At 43.1% G+C, this 20648-nt stretch overlaps 3 protein-coding genes across 8 annotated transcripts in view; 2 read left to right on the top strand and 1 right to left on the bottom strand.

Moving 5' to 3' along the window:
• atp8a2 (ATPase phospholipid transporting 8A2) overlaps positions 1–1912 on the top strand; it is a 46693-nt gene extending 44781 nt beyond the window's left edge. For 5 of the 6 annotated variants that reach the window (XM_027274111.1, XM_019273719.2, XM_027274112.1 and 2 more), the window contains one exon: positions 366–1912. In XM_027274111.1, the coding sequence (XP_027129912.1) occupies positions 366–460 (95 nt within the window). In that variant the 3' untranslated portion in view covers positions 461–1912. The remainder of the gene's footprint in view (positions 1–365) is intronic. The other variant, XM_027274113.1, reaches the window with a different exon arrangement.
• Positions 1913–2711: 799 nt separating this feature from the next.
• On the bottom strand, positions 2712–10405 carry shisa2b (shisa family member 2b). Its single transcript, XM_010738465.3, has 2 exons — positions 9430–10405; positions 2712–4874 (listed from the first exon to the last, which is right to left on the bottom strand). The coding sequence occupies exons 1-2, from the start codon at positions 9731–9733 to the stop codon at positions 4303–4305; spliced, it is 876 nt and encodes a 291-aa protein (XP_010736767.1). The 5' UTR covers positions 9734–10405; the 3' UTR covers positions 2712–4302.
• A 2041-nt stretch (positions 10406–12446) lies between these two features.
• Positions 12447–18444, top strand: spice1 (spindle and centriole associated protein 1). The gene is made up of 18 exons (XM_019273668.2): positions 12447–12641; positions 12799–12897; positions 14271–14318; positions 14426–14566; positions 14681–14783; positions 14955–15073; positions 15275–15363; positions 15589–15731; positions 15833–15958; positions 16062–16336; positions 16448–16579; positions 16669–16795; positions 16889–17002; positions 17085–17518; positions 17664–17850; positions 17923–17998; positions 18139–18202; positions 18300–18444. Exons 2-18 carry the CDS (start codon positions 12799–12801, stop codon positions 18354–18356), a joined length of 2334 nt encoding a protein of 777 aa, XP_019129213.2. The 5' UTR covers positions 12447–12641; the 3' UTR covers positions 18357–18444.
• Positions 18445–20648: the final 2204 nt, after the last annotated feature.

The following is a 20648-nucleotide window of genomic DNA, read 5'->3' as shown; positions in this document are numbered from 1 at the left end:
GAAGCCTGCTGATTTGTTTGGTTTGTTTGATGTGTTTATTTGCTTGTGTACTTGTAAGCGTGTCATTTGAATATCTGGCAGACCAGAGAGAAAGGGAAAGCCACGGTTTTCCATGTTTCTATCTAATGTAGCCCTGAAACAACAAATTGATTCCCGGTATTGGGCCAATATTTTCAAAAATAGAAACCCCTGTACATGGTTAGGCAATCCAACATGTGAGTCCTGTAATGAATACCACCTTTTGTGAAACTCTATTCAGCTTTATGGTAATTTGTACAGCCTCAAATTATAATTTGCACGCAAACGACCAAAGTACTGAAAAAAGTGTTGCACCCCACATTCATTCTTCTCGTCTCTCTCCGCAGACGGTTATGCCTTCTCTCAGGAGGAGCACGGCGTGGTGTCCCAATCCCAGGTAGTGCGCTCCTATGACACCACCCGCCAACGCCCCAGCCTCTAGCCCCACCCCTGACCAAGGCTTCAGCTCACCGTAGCAACAGTTGTCAAAGGCGACAGCGGAGACAGACTCATGTGACACCCTCACGCCGGGTGACAGACCCCCTGCTGTGGCCTTACTATGAACTATGACCTGACCCCTCGCCACGGGAGGCGGGGGGTCACGGTCAAGCGTGGAGGCCGTTGATGGGTCACGGAGGACTGACTTGAGAGAAAAAGGCATCAGTCCGACTTTACGGAATAAACATTGTTCAAACTCACACGAGCTGCACAAGCATGAGCGATCGTATCCACGCACAGACATGACGAGTCAAACTCGGAGACTGCTACTCATATCTGTATACCCCACAGACTGGGTTTGCTTCATGCCCACTGTGTGTTTATGTGTGTGTACGTGTGGGTGTGCGTGCGTGCATTCCAGTGCGTCTGTATCTGCCTGTGCATGTATGTCTGCACGCACCGGCACTCCTGTTGTTTGTGTGCATGTGTGTGTCTGCCCGTGTGTGCGTTAGCTTCCACTCGTTCCCTCTCCTCTCTCCTGTGAGGTGGGTTTTAGCTGATCTGTCATCACATGCCGACGTGGGATGGGGAGAGGACGTCAAAATAAACACACACACACATGCGCTGACGAATTCCTTTTTAAAAACTGCGAGGGAGGGGAAGCAGACACCATGCACCGCCGGAGCTCTATACCACCTCCAACCACCCTTCCCCATCTTTGTCCCCCATCCATCGCAGCACCAAGCCTCACTGCCAAACGCCACAGAGATGCCACTGAGGCAGAACGCTCAAGCCAAACTGGACCGCCACCCTGCTGCAAACCCCACTGGGGATCTCCTCTTTGCTTATCTCTTCCCTCCTATCATCTCCATCCCCTAGCCGCTCTGCAGCCTCCACGTCTCTCCACCTCTGCGGCACATCACTCTCGTCGTCAACAACAACAACAACAAAAAAAAAACCTCCACTATGTTTCCTGTTGTTTCTGACCGCTCGTGTGTTCCCGATGCCGCCTGTCTAGCATCGTCAGCTCACGTAGAAGCAGCAAGCCTGGCGTTAGAGCTTCCTCCTTCAGTTCTGTGGGTTTTCCACTCTTTACTGGACTGTTTTTTTCTCTTTCTTTTTTTTATTAAAGTGGACATCAATGTGTACGTGTTAATTTTTCTTTTTCTCTTTTCATTAATGTCTGTTTTTGTACTCATATGTGGAGACATGTCTTAGAGGGAATATTTTACTTGAACCTAGTGCTAATAGGCATCCAAACAGAAAGGGATCTGATTGAGACACTCGCCTGGATCATGTGTTTTTCTGGCTCTGGGATTTGTCTGAATGTAGAGTCTATTGTCTGTGTGCTCTGTGTTGAGGACACTCTGGTTCAGGAATGCAAGACTGAAAGGGTGGGAGAGGGAGGTTGTCCATCTGAGTCCTAATCATTAAATCTAATCAATCCATGGCCTGACTACACGTCTCCGTCTCTTGATTGTAAGTTGGGGGGAGTTTGGTTTACATTTTATGCTTAAAATAGATCAAAAAGGCTCATACATGAAATGCATATGATTTTATATATATACAACCAGAATCAAACCTCTCCCACGCTCCCTCTTTAAGCTCAAGAGAGTCAGTGTAGACAGACCATTAGCCGATTAATACTCCCCCCACCTCCTCAGCACACTGAAATCCAACTGGAGATCCCTTTCCCACCCACCTTCCTGGATGTGGCCCAGCCCAAACCGACTACAGCTGCTCCAGTATGGAGAATCCATCGGGCTACGGCCGAGCAGGAGCCAGAGAACCATTTATGCTTTTCAACTCCTCCCCAGTGACTCCCCAAACGGCCTCGCTTTGCTTTCCACATTACCGTGTAGCTGGGTTTTCTGGAGGAACCTGCCAAAACTACACCTCCACATCGTCATAGTTTGAAACTGTCTATTGTTGAGGTCTATTGTTCCTCCTGTCTCTGAGTCGGGTGATGTGACAGGTATTTGTTCAGTCCTCCGTGGGTGGTAGAGCTGTCTGTAAATGGGTGTAATTAGTGTTTTAAGTAAGAGTGTTTGTGTTTGAATGGGATTAAGAATTTGAGACAGCTCTGTGTGCTAAACCCATTCACCACACATTTGTTTTTTTGTTAACCCAAGTTTCAAAGTGTGTGTATGTAAATATCACTTATCCAGAGGGGCAGTGGCAACAAAAAAAAAATCAGCTTATGAAGCACAAAGCATCGCTTGTTATGGAGGTGATATAAGCTCTCAACACACTGCTTTCTGTTGAAACGTTTATTTTTATTATTTTTTTAGCATTTATATGAAAAAAGTCACTCCTGCATCAAATTGGACCAATTTTCATACATAACTTTACAGATTATTTCGTCACACACAAGCTGCCGACTGTATCTTATCATGACATTATGCTCGGAGTACAGATGAGGTACACAAACATACCGGTTTCAACTATGGGATATCACGGACTCCACGCTCAGTGGAGCAGCACATTCCTCTTGTTGTATGTTACTGAGTTACCAGTGACTCAGCTGCACAACAGTACACAGAGAAAAAAAAAAGTAACTTTTTTTTTTTTTTTTTTTTTTTTTTTTAGATTAACAACCAATAACTGCTGTTTGAAATGGAAGTGGAAAATAATGAGTCAAAGCTGCCCGTGCCCTCCGCTGAGGCACTGAACTGAATGAGTGTTACACACACACACACACACACACACACCTCTCACAGGAGAGACGTGAAGGGGGCTGTTGGCTGAGTTTTCGCTGTATAATTAACTTGGTAATCTTCAGAGAACTGCCTTTCGCTCGCTCTCTGTCACACACTCACACTTTTTAGGTACATTAACTGCCAGCCTTGCGTGAATATTTAAATTTTTCTTTTGGATTTGTGTGTGTGTGTGTGTGTGTGTTTCCAGCCAGGGCAGTTGGGGATTTATTTTTTTTAATGTGTTTTTTCTTTTTTGGGTGGCAGGAGGGGGGGTTGTATAGAAGGGTGGAGCGTCACAGTCTATGTCCTGTGTTCACTTCATTAGAGTTTAAATGGTCTAGAGGGAGATTGCGACTGCCTTTCACATCACGCCACCTGCATTTCCCATTACACGCAGCTCACTCACTGTTACTCATACATCCACATCCCTCCACACGTCGCACTAACTCACACACGAACAGTACAAACATCTTTTCACATGCTTTCTCTCCCCGACACACTTTCAACACAAACAAATATATACCGTGTTGTATAAACCACTCACAACCATTCACAAGTGCAGATGTGCACATGGCATAAACACAGCATGTGGTCATAGTTTTTTGTTTTTTTTTGCTCGAATATCCACTTTTCTTACAGTTCGCTGCTATAAATCATCCAGTCGTCACTCATTCCAGCACGTATAAGCCAACAAATCTTTCTCTCGCTCTCTCGCATACGCATACATGCGAACACAAACACATGCACAGTCTTTTTTTTTGAGCTGCAGGCTACAGTGAGCTGTGCATTATCACCCATCTGGGCTGTTTAACCCTCCGATATGCAGTTTTGTCTTCGCATCAAGACAGAAACTTATTTATGCGTCCATCTTACCCCCATCTTTTATGACGCCTATAGGCTATAGGCTGAGCTTAGCTCACTTAAACTTGCCAAGAGATCATATGACACACTAAACAGACACACCACACACAATAGCAGGGCAGGCCCTGCTGCCTCAATGGCTTTATGAGTCCTTCATGTGAGTCTGACTCCCTGCCTTTCTTTTTTCCACTCTGGCAGCACCCCCTCCCATAAAGGTCTCTGGCACAGCCCTCACAGGTTAAACTTCAAAACAAAGTGGCAGAGTGGTCTGCAAGTTGGCCCCTCATCACACAGTCACTGGAGGGTATTTCTGGTCACTGGTGATACTGGACCCACCGGTGGGAGGAGGGCAGGGGGACTGGAGGGGTCTGTAACCTCCCTGAGTGGGGTCCAGAAAGGCTGTGGCAGGAGACACGGGGTGGGCGTAACCAATGTACTGCGGGTGCAGAAACTGTCCCTGGTGAGGCATGATTTGCGTGGCCTGCTGGCAGTTGAGCACGGAGAAGTTAGTGGGCATGTTGACGAAGACGCTGGCATCAGGGGGTAGGCAGCAGGAGGCTTGAGCCCGCATGAGGGCAGGGGGAGCGGGGCGGGGTGCAGCAGGCGGAGCAGAGGAGCTGGACGAGGTGGCAGTGCTAGACTGGCGGGACGATGAACCTCTTGAGGTCCCCGCACTGGACATCATAGGGATGGTTTCCAAGAGGCGACCACTGCCGGCACCACCTCCTGACGCTCCTGCTGATGACAGTTCCTGCTTGGGCCGAAGGCAACGGCAGCAGCACACGGCAACCACAGAGCCCACCAGGATGAAAGCTACAAACACAGAGCCCACGATCAGGAACGGCACATAGATGGGAACTGCAGAGAGAGAGAGAGAGAGAGAGAGAGGAATAAAGATCAATCACCCGCTTCTCTGGCAAAATATTAACTTCTAAGTCCAACATTAAACTTCAGAAAGCAATGCCGGCTCACACACGTCTTGCCTCCCTGCACAGGCAAAGCTCCTACATGTGAGTGGGTGAGACAGTGAAACAAAAGACTTAGCAGGGAGGAGTGTTTGGACTTGAGTAGAAGAATTAGAGGTACACTAGGATTGGGTCCCCAGGGAGTCCCAGGCTCTCATTAGCAGTTATTAACTTTGTTTTGATCTGTTTTAATCCTCAGCACCCTGCTGTGTCCCCCAGCCTCCTCAACCCTGCAGACCTGTGTGCATGTGTGTGTGTGTGTGTGTGTGTTTGCATGGGTGACATTCTTCAGAGCGGCTGCCAGCAGATATTTGTGACCCTTCTTTTTTTTTCTTCAGCTATTTATGACCAACCCTTTGAAAATAAGTTACACGAGTTGCAACTGCAGTACTTGGCGTCCACGTAAAGAAGGGTATTAAAGTTGACTGATTTAATGTAGTTGAATGGGAGGTTATTCAGCCTTTTAAATCAAAGGGGTAAGTCAATTCCTTCTCGCTGACCTTTTCTTTCTTTTTGTTGAAAACAGCAAGTCAGGCTTGTAAGAAAGAACTTGTTAAACACCAATCACAGTGTCATTTGCCGGGTCAAATAGCAGAGGCATCATTAAACAGGTAGACATTTTTATATGTGAAGATCTCAGCTCCAGTGAGCAGGAGAAGCTCCAACAACAACACTGAAACATGATCAACAATAACTTTTTTTGTTCTGGCTGCACCTTTTCGGCTAACTAACGACGGGGAATGTTTCTGGCAGAAACAGGGCGATGGACATGATGAGGTCACTTCTGAAGTGTTTTCCCTAACTTGTACATTCCCATGGTCGCTGGCACAAACACCTTACGAGAACAATAACGACCATGTTACATTATGAGTGATTAGTTGTGTTTTATTGTTCCCAAAGGGTGTAGTTATTTTCCACTTTGAATGTGCCCATGTGTTATGAGGTGTAACTGTATGCCAAAGAGAGAGAGGTGGCAACTGGCTCCAGTTTCCTTTTGTCTCTTTGAAATACATCCATACGGCCTTGAGAAAACTTTTCAAAATGCTCATCAAAAGTAGCAGGGTATTAAAAAGGATTACTGCATGAGGCCTGTTAAGAGCTGGAGGACGCTCATTGGCTGATGCGGTAAGTCCAGGTGTCAAAAGACATAGGCCAGCGGCATAAGAGGCCAAGACACGGTGACATGAAACATACTAGGACCTTGACCCATTTCCCTTTGACTAAAAGCGGTGTCAACTTCAGAGGCTAATGTACCTTGCAGCTACACACCTTCCTGTAAACAGGTTTTAACAGGAACTCTGTTATGGCAACACATATATAAGTTACAAGTACAGAAATGTCCCAGGGAGCCATTGACTGCCCTTTTTTTTCCTGCACTTATATGGCCTCCACCTCAGCATTTCTGCCTCCACTCCCCTTTTCTCTGCATGGATGATGAGGATTAGTAATTGCAAAAACTTTCGTCTTGTGTTACTTCATACCCACTTTCACTGCTTAGCTCCTTTCCAGAACACTGTACTGTAAATCAGCGATGGAGGCTGAGAAAAAAGCAGCACTGAAAGTTCAGCAAATACAGTGGATTTACACAAATCCTTTACTTAAGTACAAATACAATTACAGCAATCTAAAAATACTTCATTACAAGCACAAGTCCTATTAGAAGTATTAGTAAAGTGTACTTAAAGTACTCATTATAGAAAGAAATACCCCCTTTGATTGATACAATAGTTAATAATAGATCCTTACTGTTGCTCATGATGGAGTTAGTTTTAACTACTTTATGTACTGTTAGGTAGATTAGTCCAACAGTTCTTAACCCAGGGTTCAGGTCCCCTTTCCCAGAGGGCACGTAAATCTAGGAGGTCGTGAGTGGGGCAGCAAAGGAGAAACAAGACTGAAGAGTTTACAGTATAGCTGAGGCGAATGTGAATGCTATTACTTTTAGTCATAAATTAAGTAAAGTTAAGGTATCAATAAAGTTATTACAAATCATCCTCTGGGTGACATGAATGTCTATTAAATTTCATGCCAGTAAATCCAATAGCTGTCGAGACAAGTCCACAACATAAACCTGCTGGTGGTGCTAGAGGAATAACCAGGGGATCACCAAAGCCATTATGATTCATCCTCTGGGGAACACGAACACACCAAATTCAAGTGAAATGCATCCTAATATATAGACATTTGAGTCTCCTACAAAGTGGTGGATTGACCAAGCAACAGTACCAGTAGAGCTAAATGTCTAGCATGGATAAAAACTACATTTAGATTTGCATACATTTTTTTGGACTGTTAATCTTTCTTCTTCTTTATCTTTCATCTTTATTTTTTTTATGAAATGTTGTAAATTTTGCCCTCTTTAGGCATTATTTAAATGTGATCATCTCTCTTTGGGGAAATGCTTACAACTCATAGGCATCTAAAATGTGAAAAGAGGTTCAGAGTTAACGCCTCCTTTTCTAAAAGAGGTCACAAGCTAAAAAGTTTGTTTAATGTAAAGTATTAATGTGTAACTAGTAACTACAGCTGTCAAATAAAGGTATTGGAGGAAAAAGTACATTATTTCTCCTTTAAATGTAGTGAAGATGTATGAAGTAAGATCAAATGGAAAGTAAACTACCTCATGTTTGTACTTAAGTAGAACTCTTATGAATCAAATCTTGAAAACTATCCTCACTTTGTCAATCAGGACTTGGCTTGTCTACTTTACTTCAAAAATATGACTTTATTTCTTTACCTCTTGTTATGCGTGATTTTCTCATCTCGTGCACATGCTGGTCGAAAACCTTCCTATTGTTCCCTGTCACTCTTCCACACCTGTTGCTGCAGCTGAGCTGTGGCAGCCATGCTGCAGTAACAGCAGCCCCCCTCCCCTCATTCCCTGTCTTAAGCTCTTGTTTTGGGCACAGTCTTTGTGGCTATGCTGGCTGGACTCCTTCTCGTCTCCTGCGGTTATCCCACGGGCATTCTCCTGTTCCTAAATACCATATGTTCCTTCATGTTGAGCACATTAATAATTTCCTGCCTGTTATCCATTGACATCACAGCGGGTATCTTTCCCTGGATGATTAATAGGCTGCAACGTCTGAAAAATGAATAAAATGCTCAAACGGAACAAGGCCTTGCATGAAAAAACACACCAAATAGCTGCTTTTCTTTAAATCATTTTGGCTGGAGGCCACTGAATGAAATGTATATACCTCTTCCTGCAGTGATAAGGCATGATAGTCTTAACAATGACAGATTATAGCTGGGGGTCCAAAAGAGGGCAATATCCTCCGGGGAAACATGAAATAAGCCTGTGCTGCCCTTTTTCTCTGATGTCCAGAGTTTGCTTACTTCACTGGAGTGCTGCTCTATCTACTTGTTGATCTTTTATCCAAGATATGATGCAGCTTCAAGGGGCTTTATGGAAGATTAATTTATGGGAATATGAGCAATGATGAATAGGGAGCCAGCTTGGATAAAGAAGTTTGTATTATTGCCTAATTTGTTACCTAAGTTGGAAAATATGTGACATATTTTGTCTTGAATCTTTGGTGATGATGCCTCTCTGCATAGTTTCTGTGTATGTATATGAGTGTCATGTCTGGAGCAAGTCAGAGTGTGAATCCCTTGAAAGCCCACAGACACCAGAGGGACTGTAGAGAGGGATTACAGGAGGAGTTTCACGATGGGAAAGGGACTCCACAAGCCTGGCCTGCTTGTAGGAAATGATACATAACGCGATTTGTGTCTTTTTTTTTATGAGCAGAGCTGTCAGCGCCTTTGGTGAACCACTGTCCAAGATCCGGTCAAGTCCAAACTTGATCCCCGTGGGGACAGCGTGATCTGAGCCCGGCCCCCTCTTTGCACTGTTACAGGCCAGAACAAACACAGCTATTTATAAGTGCAGTACGAACGGCACAGTTTGCCATTTGTGAGCGCAGTTAACTGTTTTTTTGGAGGAGTCTGCTGCTGTCTCCTGTGCAGCTGTCGTTGCCAACCGGAGCTAGGCAGCAGATGAACCTCTTAACAAGGAGATACTGTGGGGACTGTTGGGTTTATGAGAGGAAACTGAATCTTGTAATGGGTCTACAATTTACAATTAAATTTAAGACATCCTGTGCATGGGCCTTGGGCATGGTGTCCACACACTATTAGCATTTATATATTTATTCATAGGCTTGAATTTATTTGGAATAAACCAGAGGTTCAGCTGTGATTACACTGATGTTGAAGCAACAGGTTAGGTAGAAAGGCTTTTATTGTGACAGTCCCTCTCAACAACATTCAGGCAACCATAAAAACATTTTAAAACTTACTTTTTATGCATCATTATTGTGTGAAAGTGTGTTTTGATTTTGTTTTTTTGTTGTGGTGTGAACATGCTTTCAATATCCATACTATCAACATGCACAATATTTGTGGTATAAGTTGTTGAAACGGTAAAATCTATGGGTTTATACCTGCACCAGAGTCCTTGTTCTCCTTGCTGTCTGTCCCGGGCTCCTGAGCCTGCCGGTCGTTATCGCAGCTGCCCTGATCCAGCCGTGATTCCGTGCTGGGGCAGCAGAAGCGCAGCTCACATTTCCCGCAGCAGATGATCGCGTCCTCACTGTCGATCTTTTCCGGGCACTGAAACCCGTCTCTCCACACGCCCTGGGAATCGTGCGAGCCGTGGCAATACTCCCCGCTGGCTTTCACGTCGATAATGACCAGGAGTAGAGTCACAATCAAGGTGACATACATCGGGAGACCTCCTCCCCACATCCTCGGCCAGGTGGACCGCGGCCGCACGCTGGGCGCACTGAAACAGACAGAGAGGCTTTCACTCCTCCGTGTCTACCTAACCTGGTGAGGGGAGTGATACGGTGGGTCGGTGCGGTGATACAGGGAGCCGAGGGGATGAAGTGAGGGAGCAACAAAGCACTTAGAAGCTGTCATTTGTTAGGGGAATCCCGTGCGTAATTCAGATCCAACGTCTCCAAAAGGGACTCCGCAGTGTGGGTGAATATCCAAGAGTTGTACGAAACAAAAAAAAAAGTAGATATTATTGAAAGTGTCACAGAAATGATATAACCTGATCCGATACTCCAGTTGTAAACCCTCAGAGCTCGTACTAAATCCAATATGGAAAAACTAGATGATCTCCTTTGGCACCGCAGCGAGGCTGTTCATGTCTCCTCTCTCTTCAAATGACTTTCCACAGGGGCGCAGAGAAACCAACACTTGTAGCCTGATCCATGCTGCTGTCACTCCAGAGACCCCTCACCGTCAGCCCCGTGCGCAAAGATAACTTTTCAAACTTTTGTGGCTCGGTCTGCATTGTTAAGTGCGTCGGAAAATCAGTCAACCAGGTCTGGATAGGTCTAGCCCGATTGAACCAAAGCGCGCAGAGTCTATCTAACTTTGCGTCAGAGTGAGAGGGGCGTGTAAAAAAAAAAAGTCAGACGCGAACACGCATCCTTTAATAGAGTAATAAACCAGTGTCAAGGTGTAAAGAGTAAAATACAACTTCCGGTTGAAACCCTTAAAATAAAATCTTAACGCAGGATAAAATATGCATGTTCTAACTTTATGCATAACTTTTCTTTTTTGGACAGTGTCATTTTCAAAATAATTCAAATAATTGGTTATGTAGAGAAAAAGCATCTTCTTTCAGTATCTTCTAGACCAACTCTTTTTTATTATCATTTCTTTTTGACTGGCCTCATACTAAACTTTTACATCAACAACTAATAAAATATAAACTAAAACAGAGTTTTATTTTAAATGCAAGCAACTTTATTTCCAGTCGTATGTTGTTGCTGACTTCACTTTGAGCAAACTTGAGTTAAACTTCTGTGCGGAGATGTCTGCTGGTAAAAGTTTTGGCTGTGCACTGGAATTTACATGGTGACAATGCCATCTAGTGGAGCTGCCAGATGCTTGCTCCTGCGCAAACATCTGGAAACAAATCTAGATAAACTAGATTTGAACATATACAGTTTTATAAAGACTAGGTGATTGTTTTAAGGTGACTTATTTTGAGGAAAGATTGTCTTATATGTGCAATTTAAAAACAACAAATAAACAAATGATTAGGGGCACAACATCAGTCAGTAGATTTTGGTGATAGTCTATATTGATTTACAAATGTTTGCAATATACTATTTGAAAAAATCATAATAATGTTTTGGGAAGACATTCAATGTACAGTGTATATTAGACAATGTTATTCTCAGTGGTTTGATCTATATTTACTCATCTTCTACGGGCACCTGCAAGTCATGAGATGGTTCTACTTTGTAGTATAATTATATATACAAATTATAATAAATATATTGTATTATAATATTATATTTATACAGTACCAGTCAAAACTTTTCGTCCTCCGTGCTTCGCAGTGGGAACCACACATGCAGATCCATTCACCTTATCTGCCTCGCTAAGACAAGGCAGATGGAACAGATCTGACTCATCAGACCATCAAGCACAGATTTCCACTGCTTTGTCCATTCATTGTGTTTCTTGGCCCAAGCAGTTCTATTCTTATGTTGTTCTTTCTCAGGTTTCTTTGCAGTAATTTGACCGTAAAGGCCTGATTCAGCTGCTCTCCTTTGTTGATGTTGAAATGTGTCTGCTGCTTGAACTCTGTGAAGCATTTTTTTTGTGAGCTGTGATCTGAGGTGTCATTAAGTGGTGATTTCTGAGGTGGGTAACTGTAATGCACTTCTCCTCTGCACCAGAGGTAACTCTCGGTCTACCTTTACTAGGACAGAGCCAGTTTCATAAGTTTTTTGTGACTACATATGATGATAAATTTAAAGTCCCTGATATTTTCCTGACTGACTGACCTTTATGTCTTAGAGTAATCATGGACCATCAATTCTCATTGCTTAGTTGAGTAGTTCTTGCCATAATATAAATTACTACAGTAGTGGAATAGAGCTATTTACTGTATACATCTGAAAACTGATTGACTTAAACACATTGAGAAGGCAAGAAATTGACTTTTGAGAATTGTTAATTAAAAAGCTTTCCAGGAATTATTATCTATTTTATTTATTTATCTATTTCCCATGTATTTCACCTTTTTTTTCTTTCTTTTTTTTTGGTGGCGTCTGTGCTGTGCTTTTTACAGTTATTAAATTTTTTGTTATTTATTTATTTTTTCTATTATTATTCTGTCTATTTACTTTTTTTGTTGTTGTTGTCAGTAGATGTTTAAGTATGTAAGGGATTGTGTTGTGTTATGGATGTTGTACGAAAAATCAAAAAACTTTCTTCCTGTGCATTGATTGTCTTATATGTATTTTATCATTAATAAAAAGACCATTGCAAAAAAAAAAAAGCTTTCCAGGTGACTATACCTCATGAAGCCAAGAGTGTGTTGTTACACTTATAATAATAAAAAATAAAAATAAAAACACTGAATGAGAAGGTGTGGCACTGTAAAGGGTGCTTGTTGCACGTTGTTCCCCCAGTACTTCATTTCCCATGATGCTCCGCCGTGAAGCGGTGTCCGTAGCAACAGCACAGGAAGTGGCGCGCAACTGTTGAAAAACTGTCACACAACAAACAGAGGAGGAGATTTGGATAATACTGAACTTCTGCAGCGGGCAGACTGTGGACACACAGCTTAACACAACCTTAAAGTGCTCTTTACTCACCGGAGTGTGTCTTTGTGACCTGAAACGTAAGTGCTGCTTCATTTATTTGGCGAGCAACAAATGGCCCTAACGTTACTCGTGCGTAAATAAGTGCTAACTGAGCTGGTTAACTCACATTAGTGGATACATTCAAACAAACAGTGAAGCCAGAGCACGCATGCTTTCACCCTTGTCTGTGAACAGATGTCGTTCGTGAGAGTGGGGCGTCCACAACAACACCCCAAAGGAAAAAGGCCTGTCCGCCCCAAGAAAGCAGCAGCAGCCTCCAGGAGAGAGTGGGTGGTGAGTGACAGCTGATCCTCCTCCATCAGCTCATGAGTCTGCACCTTCAGATAGAGAGATGACTGAAACTCATGAGTGAATGTCATCAAGTGTATACATATGTGTATGAATGGATGTGGAAGCACTTTAAGCACAGTTCATTATCATTTATCCATTTAGAGCAGTGGTTCTTAACCTTGTTGGAGGTACCGAACCCCACCAGTTTCATATGCTCATTCACCGAACCCTTCTTTAGTAAAAAATAAAATAAGATTTTTTTTACTGGTGCACAAAATGAACCGTGCATTAACATCACCTTGTTCAAATAACAAAACCAACACAGTGCATGAACTCACAACAACTTACCTCAGTGTGACTTCTGCTGTTGCCTTTGAGAGACCAGTTCAGATATGCGTGGCTTCACCTTGGCAAGTGCCAGCCTCATGTCATTTTCACAGCAGAGTCTGTTCCTTTTCTTAGTTTTTATGTCCAGCATCCTCGAAAACGATTGCTCACAAAGATATGTTGTAACAAATGGTATAAAAAATTCCAGGGCGGAGGCTCCACCGAACCCCTGAGACCGACTCACCGAACCCCTAGGGTTTGATCGAACCCAGGTTAAGAACCACTGATTTAGAGTTAAACAAACACAAAACAGGCAAACAATATATACAAGGCATAATGTTAAAAATCAGAGGTAAGGAAGAACATTCAGCTCTATCCATGTAAAAATATGCAAAAGAAAATGTACATCACAACTCTGTACGGTAACTTTGTGCAGGTTACACATGGTCACGTGTGGGCCTTGAGGTCCTCTGCAGTATTGATTGTTTGGCTTTGACTAGGTGACAGTCTATCTCAACACTGTGGTGGCCAGGGTCGAAGAGATCTATTGCTGCCTTCCTAGACATAATAGATAGCTGGCCATTGACGTTCCAATCTGCGTAAACAGGCATCTGTGTCTCCAGACTAGATGCTGACATGACACCTCCATGGGTAAAAACATTCTCTTTGACTAATTCTGGGCGTATAGTATTTGTGGTGTTATCTTGAGGTTTAAAGTCTATCCACCAGCACGAGTTAGGCAGAATGTGAGACCGACTCAGGCACTTCTGATGAACTTTGAGAGTGTCTCTAATTCTCCTTGATCAAGCGTCAATAAATAAAACAGCATAAGACGTCAGAGGCTCCTGAACACTTTCTTCCTTCCTGACCTCACCACTGACCTTTGACTTCAGCAATTTCTCCACAACGGTGTACATCGTGCAATCTTAGTCAGTGAATTATTCCCTCATGAAGTTATCTGTTAGGCATCTTGTGTGTAAATAAAGAAAACGTTACTTGTACGCTTGGATAACAGATAAGTATCGACGGCCTTCTCTTGTTGGTTTCAGAGCACCGTCACTGATCTGTCTGTGCACAAGCTGACACCTGCAGAGCTGGTAAGATGTTTCACCGTGTTCATCTCGCATTACTGTGCATTACGAAAGCACTTGAGCGCAGACCGTATTCATATTTGCTTTGACCCGATTGTTCTCTCCTGCTTCAGAGCCATCGGCATGAGATTCACAAGTCCCACAACAAGGCTGCGGCGCAGTGGGAGCTCAGAGAGAAAGCCCTCGCACGCCGTCTCAGACACCCTGGAAGCCCTGCACCTCTCGACCAGGCCAGCCTCAGCATCATTAGGGAGGTGTGTATTGTTCATGAACAAAAGTATTTCAAATGTAAATCTCCTCTTTAGTGATGAGTTTATCGCAGGGCTTCTGCTGCTGGTAATGGTGACGGTGTTGTTTTACTGCTGCAGGTGTTCTCTGACCAGCTGCTGCTGCAGGATGTGCTGGCTCGCTCTGACAGAGCCATGGCTGTGGTCAAAGACTTGTTTGGAGACGCTCCGCGCAGGCAGACTGGTAGAAAGCTTCTCATTCACTCTGTCATAGACGTAAATACATAAATCGAGTGCTAAGTCGATAAAACATTTTCCTTGCTTGTAGACTAATGCAGGCACGACACATTCTTCACCCTTTTAAACAACGTATTCGGTTAGATGTAAACTTGTATTTCTCTGTGTTTTTCTGCAGGACACCCCAGTGTGACGATGGCTCCATACTGTGAATCTGACTCAGCGTTGCCTGTGTTTCAGAGACCAGATCCTCCAACTCAGCTGTCACTGCTTAGTCAGTCTATGATGGACCAGCAGGTGTGTTTGAGTCAAGATAATATCATACATTTGTAGCTTCAGACTTAAAAGTTTTACCAACTCAACCATTTATGTGTCATTTTCTTCTCTTACTAACAATGTACCGTTAGTGTGTGTCTTTTTATATCCTGTTTTGACTTTTTGTACTCAGGATTTTGGTCTGTATCATCATAGTTGCATGTGTAAAATACTTTTTTTCAGGCTCTTAACGAAGTAGAAGCTTCAGAGGACGACTACAGCGACGAAGATACCTGTCCTAGAGGCCGTTCAGACTATCATGTAATCCAAAGGTAGGAAGGTGGAAAGTTTTTGTCTACTGCTTATTATTATTATTATTCAATTTCATAATATTTGAGAACTAAAAATGAAGAAAAAACATAATCACCTTCATCCTCACAGTATATGGAGATAAAAAATTATGATTTCTGTTCTTTCTTAGTGGGGAAATATAACTCTGGAACAGTGATACAAGCTTTTACTGATTACTACATTGCTTGTGATGCTTTTCTTTGCAGGTCCAATCTACGAAAAATGAAGGCACAGTCTCGGGGTAGATCGATACAGCAACAGAAAATCCATCATGCCAACTCTGACCAGGTAGACAGAGATAATGTTCCAGTAACCCCCTGTGCTTCAGGCACAGCACCAGACCAAACAGGTAGGATGAAAAGATGAGGTCCCCCCAAGAAATGAGTAAAACAACAGTAAAAAAAAAAATCATCAGTCAACCAGGTGTCAACTCATTCCACCTTTTTGTAGCTCTCAATGCCACAGTCGCTGTCCAGCGTGTTCGGTCCAGACAGCAGCAGTCAGAGGAAGGCAAGGAGGAACCATCAGTCCTGGTTTCTCAGGTCCTCAACCCTGAGATGCCACTCAACCAGTCAGGTAATATCAGGAGGGTATCTGTGAAATGTGTCATCATAAGAGCTGCTAAATACTGCAATAATCAGAAGAAATGAGTGGTATGTTTTGTATGTTTTTTTTCCAGGCAGGATCAGTAGTAATGCCAGAAGAACCAGGAAATGTGTTTCTCAGAGTTCGGAGATGAATGGCTCCTCTGTAGCTTCTCTCAGCGGAGACCAGTCCAGTCTGGGCCTGCTGCAGGCCATGTTGGGTCAGGTGGAGGCAGACTTAGATACTCTGAGTCCTGACACTCAACCAGCTTCAGCACAGAGTCAAAAACAGCAAAGAAAACAAAGCCTCACTGGATTCTCTGTCGCCTTGGTCTCCACTCTGGGGCGTTTAGTGCACCTCCTCAAACAGGTAGGTAGGGGTAAGCAGGGGTGCCATTGAAAAATCGATCGTTCAAGTAAGGAAAAATGAGAAGAGAACATCCTTAATATAACAAAATCCTTTGAACTTAACTGTCTTTAGAGAGAAGAAGAAGCTCACAAAGAGGCTCAGGAGAGGAGAAGACTGGAGGACGAGTTGAGGGAGCAACGTGGGCTCATCGATGCTCTCACCGCTGAGACGATGACTCTGAGAGAAGAGGCCGCTGCCCTGCAGGTTAGACGAAGCTTACCATGTGGTCTGACGCTCATTTAATCTCCAGATTCCAGCTGGACTGATGAATTTTTCTCTCTGGTTTCTCTCAGGCCGGGTTGCAGCAGCAGACAGCAGAGCTGGAGCAGAAATTGGACACAGTGGTATTGGTGATGGGAGGACTTGGACTATTGGAGGCTTACGCTGACCCACACCAAGACTCTGATGTCAAAGCTGCAGGTTCAAACAGCGCACGTGTGTGTGTGTGTGTATATGTGAATGCATATTTGTATAGTAAATAGTGCATAATTTGTTTTTACGTGTCGTAAACAGGTTGTCAGTCTGCACCAGTTCTTGAGCGAGATCCTGAGCGACCACGAGCCTCTGTTTCTCCTGCCGTGTTGCTCTCCCCCCCTCGACAGAGCGACAACTGGCAACAGATTTCTGGTAACAGCCTGATTATTTTTAGTTATCTGATTTCAGCCGTATGCCCTCATGTCGTCTTACTCAGTCAGCTGCTCTTCTTCAGTGACTCATCCTATACAGTTGCACCAGGAGCTTCCTCCTCTACGTGTCCCACATTCCCGTGAAGACCTCCAGTCCCACAGATCAGCCTCCAGCCTCACCAGCCTTCCTCTCACCAGCCTGGCCTCCACTTCCTCATTATCGCTGACCTCTGACCCTCTCAGTGCACAGCTCTCCCCAGAGGCCATGCTGGCTGAGATCGCTCAGCTGAGTAGACAGAACGAATTGATCAAGGCCCAGCTTAGCCAGGCTAAGGGCCGGGGGTCAGGGGTCGGAGGATCGCCTAACAGTAGCAACGGGCAGAAAAGGTTGAGCTCCAGCAGCGCAGGAAGAGTCACACCGGAAAATGTTGGAGAGAGGAGGCCGTCGTTTTCCAGCAGCACAGGGAGGAAGAGTCAGCATGTCCCATCTGCTGAAGGAGAACAACTGACCAATCAGGTATATATATTATGGGACTGCATTATCTCTTTTCTTTTTGTAAAGGATGGCCTAAAACAACAGCTCCTACCACATTAATACATCCTAAGCAAACAAGACTATTTGACCGGAGCCAGGATTTGTCTCTCTCTGTCTTCTCGCTCAGGCACCGTCACCAAACACCTTCAGTGTGAGCAGCGTGGAACAGCGCCTGCTGGAGCTAAACAGACAAAGTGCTGCAGCGAGGGGTCGACTGCTGGAGCTCATCGACCAACAGAAACAAAGTGTTTCGGCCAAAGTTTCTCCCTCTGATTCACCCGTCCCTCCCTCTGCCTTCAGCCCACAATCAGCAGGTATGGTAGCTCAGCCTCACACGTCTCTCTGTAGCCTGTGAATTGTATTTCATTGTATCATGTTATTCCCAGGTGGAGGAAGTCCAGAGGTGTCCATACTGCTGCCTGAACAGCAGCTGCTGTCTCGGACTGATAGTGGTGAGAGACGGTAAGTAGTTCTTATAATAATATAAGAACAATGAAATATTAAATGAATTCCGGGTATTGAAGTTTAATATTTTCTTCAAGTTTGAATTAGAAGAAATAAGTCTGATACAGAAGTGAAATCTTAAAAATGTTATATTTCAGATACACTGGATCTGAAGCGTCTTCTCACAGTCTTGGAGGAGAAACAAGGGATGGCAAAACACAGGTACACAAACACAGACAAACTATAGATTACATGGAGATACTCAGCTTTTAAACTTTTACCGCTTTGACCTGAAATAATGTTTCTTTCTCCATCACAGGTGGAGAAACGCAGAGAGCGAGAGGGGTGGTTCTCCCTGTCCGCTCATGTGAGATGACAAGAAGAGAATTAAATCAAAGGACATTTAAAAACTGTTTTTAATATTTTATCTATGTATTTTTAAATGACTGAATTAAAGTTTTTATAAAGAACTTTATTTTTTGTCCTCACTGTTTCTAAAAAATCTAAAAATCATTGAAATTGATTATTATAGACACTATTCTCCATTTAAAATTGATCAAACTGTGGATTGGGACGTGCAGGTTTATCTACAAACAAAACACACAAATCTCATTTCTTTTTTCTTTATATTTTATTTGTTTTTCGGGGGTGGGCTTAGCAGACTCGCTGCTGGACTCCACCTCTTTAGAAATGTGAGTCTTTGCAGCCTTATTGCATACGTAATCTCAAACAGTTCCCATATGTTTTTAAGCTTGATGTTGTGATACATTCATTAACAGCAAATAGATTTTGGCTCTCCCCTCAAAGCCTTCAGTGACTGTAACGAGGAGGACCACCTTCGGGTCTATCTTGGTGGGACACTTCCCTCAGGGCGTCCAATACATTCATCCAGAAATTACTCAACTTCGGACATGACCAGAAAATATGAGCGTGGTTTCCATTTTGTGGTCCAACATTTTCTCCCAACACTTATTTGAAGTGGTCAGGGATCATTTTACTGTTATTTGTGAATAACTTTCTCTGTGAAGTGTCTCCAAATGTAGAATAAATCTAAATTATTACAGTGCCTTTTGTTTACTATGTAAACTTAAAGCAGTGCTAGTGTTTGTTTATTCGATGAAATTCCACCCTTAAGAGTTTGCCTTTTCCTCCACAGTGTTTCTTGTTTGTGTGTAGTAAGTTTAATGTCTGGCTACATGCATCATACTGTGCTTATATGTAACATGTAACAGCCAAACACAGTTTGTGTGTGTGTGTGTGTGCGCGCATGCGTGTGCGTGTGTGACTTCAGCTACATGAAATCCTGCATGAAGGTCCAAACTGAGCGTGGTCAGACTGTCTGTCTTTTCGTTTCGATGCCTGCGGTTTGGTTTAGTTATGGTCTGTTTTTCCACGTCTGAGGCATGTTTGATATCGCTTAGTTTCAGCGTGTTTGTGTTTAATTTGTGTTTTTCAAAGGGAGACAGAAATTGCATGACAATAAGTCACAAAAAAAAGAAGTAAGAGTGAGAGAGGAGGAGGAGGAAGAAGAAAGAGTTATCCTCTCCTCTGTGGTTTCGACTAAAGTATGGCCTTTTGTGGCTATTTATGGTACACAGAGATACTATACATGCACATGCACACAAACATTTGTTTTTCTTCTTTTCTCTGACACTCATATCTCAAGTCTTTTGTTTATTTTGGTCTCTGTGGTCTCTGTTGGTATTTTTCTGCCCCAAAATCATCATCTTTTTGTCTTTGTCCTTTTCTTTGTTTTTTTCTTTTAAAAATCATACAAACAATCTAACTGTGATTTACTGAGCCGCACACATATATGATACATCAAAATAACAATAGGAGCCATCAGTGATAGGTGCCTTCTCTCTTTCACCCTCCATCCTCCAAGAATTGGACTAATTTTCATGCCTTGCCTTCTCTGTTAATGTGAGTAATGCATGGACACACACTGACATACTTACTTTTTCTCCAAATATATATATGTTTTAATCTAGTTTTCCACTTTGTTATAACATGTCAGCAGGGCAGACCTGCAGGACTCTGTGTCTGCAGCAACCACCATGAACATCTGTAGAAGAGGCAATGTAGCCATGACAACGGATTTCTATACATGGTGATGACCATCGCAACATCAAGTTTTCTCTTTGACTTCCTGTTTATGTTGTCTTCCTCTCACTTATAACTCTGCTCTGATGCATTCGTATTTTCATTCAAGTGAGTTATGAGAAAATAGTGCACTGCAGTCTAAAATCAGCAGATGGCAATGTGGAGTCATTCATCAGAGAGAGAAAAAGTTGCACTGGATCTGAAAGTTACTGTAAATACTTGTAAACATAAGTCAAAGTCAAGTAGTAATTTAACTTTTTATTTTAATACAGATTATAAATCTTCAATTCTTAACACCCAGCATCCAGAGATATTTTTTTTATTCAGAATATTCTTATAGAAATTCTATTGAACTGAAATTGTGAACTACTTATATGAAATTTGAAATTACAACATTAAATCTTTTTCACAGCAGCCACACAGGTGTTACCAATGATATAAATTAAGGTTTCAAAGTGGAATTCAGCCATAATTCACACGAGTGCAGTGGCAGTATGTCCGTGTTGTGTTGCCGCAGAAGTCCTGTCAGCAGCTTATGTTGTGGTTTAAGAAGTCAGGAACAAAG

The sequence above is a fragment of the Larimichthys crocea genome, chromosome XXIII (assembly GCF_000972845.2).
Source record: "Larimichthys crocea isolate SSNF chromosome XXIII, L_crocea_2.0, whole genome shotgun sequence".
Taxonomy (NCBI): Eukaryota; Metazoa; Chordata; class Actinopteri; family Sciaenidae; genus Larimichthys; species Larimichthys crocea.
This window is presented reverse-complemented; position numbering and strand designations above follow the sequence as displayed.